This window comes from Nelusetta ayraudi, unplaced genomic scaffold (genome assembly GCF_046127955.1).
Source record: "Nelusetta ayraudi isolate G7.1 ecotype Tasmania unplaced genomic scaffold, CSIRO-AGI_Nayr_v1 ptg000135l, whole genome shotgun sequence".
NCBI lineage: Eukaryota > Metazoa > Chordata > Actinopteri > Tetraodontiformes > Monacanthidae > Nelusetta > Nelusetta ayraudi.
In genome coordinates this window covers 18,383,276-18,387,949 of record NW_027466185.1, presented here as the reverse complement: position 1 = coordinate 18,387,949, position 4,674 = coordinate 18,383,276, and the positions used below count along the sequence as shown (strand labels likewise).

General features: G+C 45.0%; 1 protein-coding gene across 2 annotated transcripts; it reads left to right on the top strand.

Annotated features, from left to right (window-relative positions):
- The first annotated feature begins 1,062 nt into the window (after positions 1 to 1,062).
- Positions 1,063 to 4,438, top strand: LOC142877156 (stathmin-like). Of its 2 annotated transcripts, none has more exons than XM_076011551.1 (5): positions 1,063 to 1,170; positions 2,893 to 2,942; positions 3,036 to 3,205; positions 3,299 to 3,490; positions 3,590 to 4,438. In XM_076011551.1, the coding sequence occupies exons 2-5, from the start codon at positions 2,927 to 2,929 to the stop codon at positions 3,650 to 3,652; spliced, it is 441 nt and encodes a 146-aa protein (XP_075867666.1). In that variant the 5' UTR covers positions 1,063 to 1,170; positions 2,893 to 2,926; the 3' UTR covers positions 3,653 to 4,438. The 2 variants fall into 2 exon arrangements, with proteins under 2 accessions (XP_075867666.1, XP_075867667.1); XM_076011552.1 differs by having other exon boundaries at positions 1,125 to 1,230.
- Positions 4,439 to 4,674: the final 236 nt, after the last annotated feature.

Here is a 4,674-nt window from a genome sequence, read left to right as displayed (position 1 = left end):
CCAGCTGTCATATTGATTAAAATTTTAATTTCCTCCAAGGCGGAGAGTTTCTCACTGACACGCCATCCTTTGGTCTAATCTCGTCCATTTCCAAAATCCCATGAAAAATTAAGCAAGTTGTCCACTTTAAACAGTCAAGAAAATACATCAATCATGATATGCAACCTTTGTTAAACTACTCAAAAAGGCAGCGAGAGCAGCCATTAAATTGGGTGATAAGATTTTTCAGCATGATCCCACAGTAATTGGCGTTTGGGCTGATCACATTTATCAGCTGAAAGAAAGGACACATTGGCTGCAGTGGACTGTTCCAAATAGATTCCTGTACAACAGTTCACTCTCTGCCGCTTGGATGGATGACCCAGCACCAGCATGAGGTCTGCCAGTGGAGGGAACAACAAACTGCAATCACTTAGTTTACCTCAAATAACCCCTCACTAAAACCAAAGCATGTGAAAAAAACATCTCTGAACTCCTCATCTAATGAGCTTCAGCAGCAGTGGGCCACAGTGGTTGCCACTGCCGTCGACTGAGAACAGGAAACTGAGGATACAATATATAATAGGAAAAAAAAACAACAACATTGCTTTGTCCAATGAGTCAGGATTTTTTCTGTGACATCTGGTTGGTTGGTAAGGTTAAAATTGACCATAAACAGAATGAAAGCAATGATCCATTCTGCCTTGTTCCAGTGGTTCAGATTGTTGCTTGTGGTGATGCGATTGTGAAACTGAATCCAATAGCACTATTGGGATGTGATGCAGACTAGCAACACAGCTGTGCTAAATACCAATTTATTTAAATAGACATGAAGTATAAAATACCACTGCTGTGCAATATGACCATATGCATGTTTTCCATCCTTCTCTTGAAACGTGTTTTCATTTCGCTATTATTGCCAAACTGCTGTAATTTTTTTTCTTTCTTTCTTTCTTTTTTTTTTTTTTTTAACCACAATAGTAATCTACACAAAAAACATCAATTCCCATAACCACCCGGAAGACAGAACCAGGACCAATTACAGGCGGCAAATCGGCGTGACGGCAGCCGCGTTGGACCATTTATGCGCGCTCCCCGCACTCTCGCGCGCAGGCTACGTGCTGCGCGAGCGAGGAGCGAGCAGAGCGGAGAAGCAGCAGCAGCAGCAGCAGCTACAGCAGCTTGTCGGAGGTGGGTGTGACACACGCAGCATCTTCACAACTGCGCTGGAATTATTGCGCTCGCGTCCCTGTAAGTACAAACACTTGTGGAGGGACAACTGGCTCAACGGATTCAATATTTAGGACTTTTCTTCTGCTTTTTCCTCACGTTTTTTTGTTGTTGTTGTCGGCGGCGTGACTCGTTTGTAGCACGTGTGTGCGAAATATCACCGTAACGCGTTGCTAGTGAACGACGTCGATATTTTAGACGTAAAGTGCGCGTTTTAGCGCCAGAAAGTATGATTTTTTTTTTCAAAAAAAGGGCGTGCTGTGTGTGTGTGTGTGTGTGTGTGTGTGTGTGTGTGTGTGTGTGTGTGTGTGTGTGTGTGTGTGTGTGTGTGTGTGTGTGTGTGTGTGTGTGTGTGTGTGGGCTGGCGGCGGCTCAGTGCCTTTGTACCGTGGCGAGGCTGGCACAGTTGGCAGCGACAGACAGGCGGGAAACAGACCCAGAGAAAGGAAAGGAAGGGGGCGGGTTCGACTCGGAACACTTCAACCACCTTTTTCTTTTTGTCTTTTTTGGCGGGGCGGCGAGGGTTTTACTTTTTTTTTTTTCCCCCTTCCACCCTCCTCTTTCTGTAACCGCCCCCCCCCCCTCTCAACTGCAGCTCCGTGCCAGCCGGGCGTCATTGTTCGACATTTTCTCTGCCAGTCTTTGTTCGCAGCTGCCCGTCACTTGGCCGTCAAAAGCGCCTTTTGTCTGTTTGATGTCAGCCGTAATGCCTGGAGCTAATGGGGAGGGTCGACTTGAAATTGAGGCGGATTGTTTGGCCACGCCGTTGTCATCATCATCGTCCTCTTCTCCTTCTTCATCATCATCATTCTTCTTCTTCTTCTTCTAACTGTATCGTTGCTATCTGTGAGTTGAAACCTCCTGTGGCATTTACAAAGCTCGGAGAAAGGCCAATCAGTGTCTTCACTGGGCAGGTGGGGTCTTTACGGCTGAGTCTTTCTCTCCCATCACACCCTCGACAGCTGCCTCACATTGGCTGGATTTAATTCTATTTTTGCGCGATTAAAACAGCACTACTGCCATGGTATTTATTTTCTTTCTTCTTTTTTTTTGGAGACAGCCCTTTGCGTGCTCCGTCCTTCCCCGCCCCGCCCCTCCCCTCCTCATCTCCCGTGGTTCGAACACATGGTGCAAGGAACAGGTGCTCCCTTGTGACCGTTGTTTTTTCCTCTCCCTTCCTATTGACACGGTAAAAAAAAAGAAGAAGAGAAGAAAAAAAAAAATCGCTGAGCTCATTTCATTTGGCATGTTGAGCAGCTACACGGCCTGTCTGCACCTGGTACTGTCCGCCGTACCCACCCATTGGAAAAACACACACACTCACAACCTTTTGTTCCGTCAAAAACGTGCAGGGTGTCGCTTATTAACAATTAACGCAGAGTTAGGCGTTTGTGGTCCCCGATTACACATTTGTAGCCAATGGCTGCGAATTTAGAAAGAAAAGCCAAAGAGATAACTGGGTGTGTACGATGCTTTTGTGTGCGTGTTTTGTATTGATGGGCGGTGGTTGCCTGCAGTTCCCAAGACGACCACCGCGTGTCGCAAGCACACCCTGTTTTTGACTTTGCGGATTTACTCAGAGCATAGTGTGAAAAAATGCCCATCGGTTCCAAATTAATGAATTAGTTCCGGAGCCATTTGGTGCTGGGAATTAATCTGATTCATCTGGTTCTTTACTTCCAGTTCTAGTTCAGTTGACTAGCAGCTAACTTGCAAGATGGCAACCTCTGAAGGTGAGTTAAATTTCTTTGATTTTTAGACAAATCCCCCATTGGTTTGATTCATTCTGGTTTTAAAAAGATCCATTTTTTTTTAATTGTCTGCAGATATCCAGGTGAAGGAGCTCGACAAGAGGGCCTCCGGTCAAGCCTTTGAGGTGATTCTGGCCAATCCGGACAGCTCCAAGAGTGACCCCCCGCTGGCTCCGTCCCAGAAGAAGGATGTCTCACTGGAGGAAATCCAGAAGAAGTTGGACGCTGCAGAGGAGAGGCGCAAGGTAAACGTGTGTTTGGCATGATTACTGTTCACACTCGACGTGACAGCCGCTGATTATTTATTCATTTATCCCGCCCCCCCTCCCCATTTTTAGAACCACGAGGCCGAGGTTCTGAAGCACTTGGCTGAGAAGCGCGAGCACGGAAAGGAAGTGCTCCAGAAAGCCATGGAGGAGAACAATAACTTCAGCAAGATGGCAGAGGAGAAGCTGAATCAAAAGATGGAGGCCAACAAGGAGAACCGCACAGCACTCATGGCAGCGATGAATGAGAAATTCAAGGAGAAGGTTTGTGCTTCAAAAAGACTCCTTCCAAACATTTATTCTATTATGCTAGAATGTTGCGATTAAACGCCTCCCACCTTTTTTTCACCTTTTCTTCATTAGGATAAGAAGCTCGAGGAGGTGCGGAAGAACAAGGAAACCAAAGAGGGAACTTCAGAAGACTGAGAGCGGCGACTTGGGGATTGTACAGGGTTTTTTACGTATCCAAAGATTGATTTATTTTTTGTTCGGCCAGTATTTTTGTTGTGTTCACCGCTCACCTTTTTGAAAATGAAAAACAAGTTCCACTTTGTGAATTTTTTCAAACTTCTCCTGCTATAAGTGTACTTGCGCTGGTTTTTACATGTGGATCACCCCGACCCTCTCCTCCTGCCTTGTTGAGTCCTGTCCATTTGATATGTAGCTTGTCAGTGCAGCTTTTGCCCTTTTTGAAAACTAGCAGTGTGTTCTTAACCTTTTTTTGAGGAAGCATGTTTCTATGCATAGGTCTTTTACCCCTGCCTATTTCATTGTGGGTTTTGAAATGTTCCTGTGAACCACACTTGTTCCCTAGCACTTAACTGTGTATTTGAAAAGGAAAAAAAAGACAATAAAAAAAATAAAATAAAGTAGCACAAAATTGAATGGAGGGCGTCGGCTGTTATACATGCAGGTGTTTCGTGCAGCTTCGCTTCCCACATTTTGCTCCTGCAGAACATGTTTTTTTGTGCCGCCGCTGGTTCTTTGCGCTTTTGTAGAAATACGGAATTTTCCTCAAAAGCACACGACTTCAAGCTGTATAGCTGTGAATTAACTTGCCAGACAATGAAAATGGATGTCATCTTGGAGATCACTCAACAGGGGGCCTACACATGGAATGCAAACGAGCAATACACTTGGGCGTCTCAATAGAAACAGTGGCTAGTTGACTTGAGCTGTTGTACTAAAACAAATAAAAAAAAGAAAAGAAAACATGTTGTCATTGTGTGCTTGCAGTCTTAGCTGTGATGTGAACCGTGTGTGTGAGACGTGTATTCAAATTACAATAGAAAAAATTCGGATAGTCATATATTCAAATCATAAAAAATTCAAGTGCTCAAGCACTGTGCTCCTTTAACGCTGGTGCAAAGTGGTTATTCTATATTCTCTGAAAAGCTGCTCCAAAACATGAAACATTGAGCACAGACAGGCACGTGCATGTTGCTCCC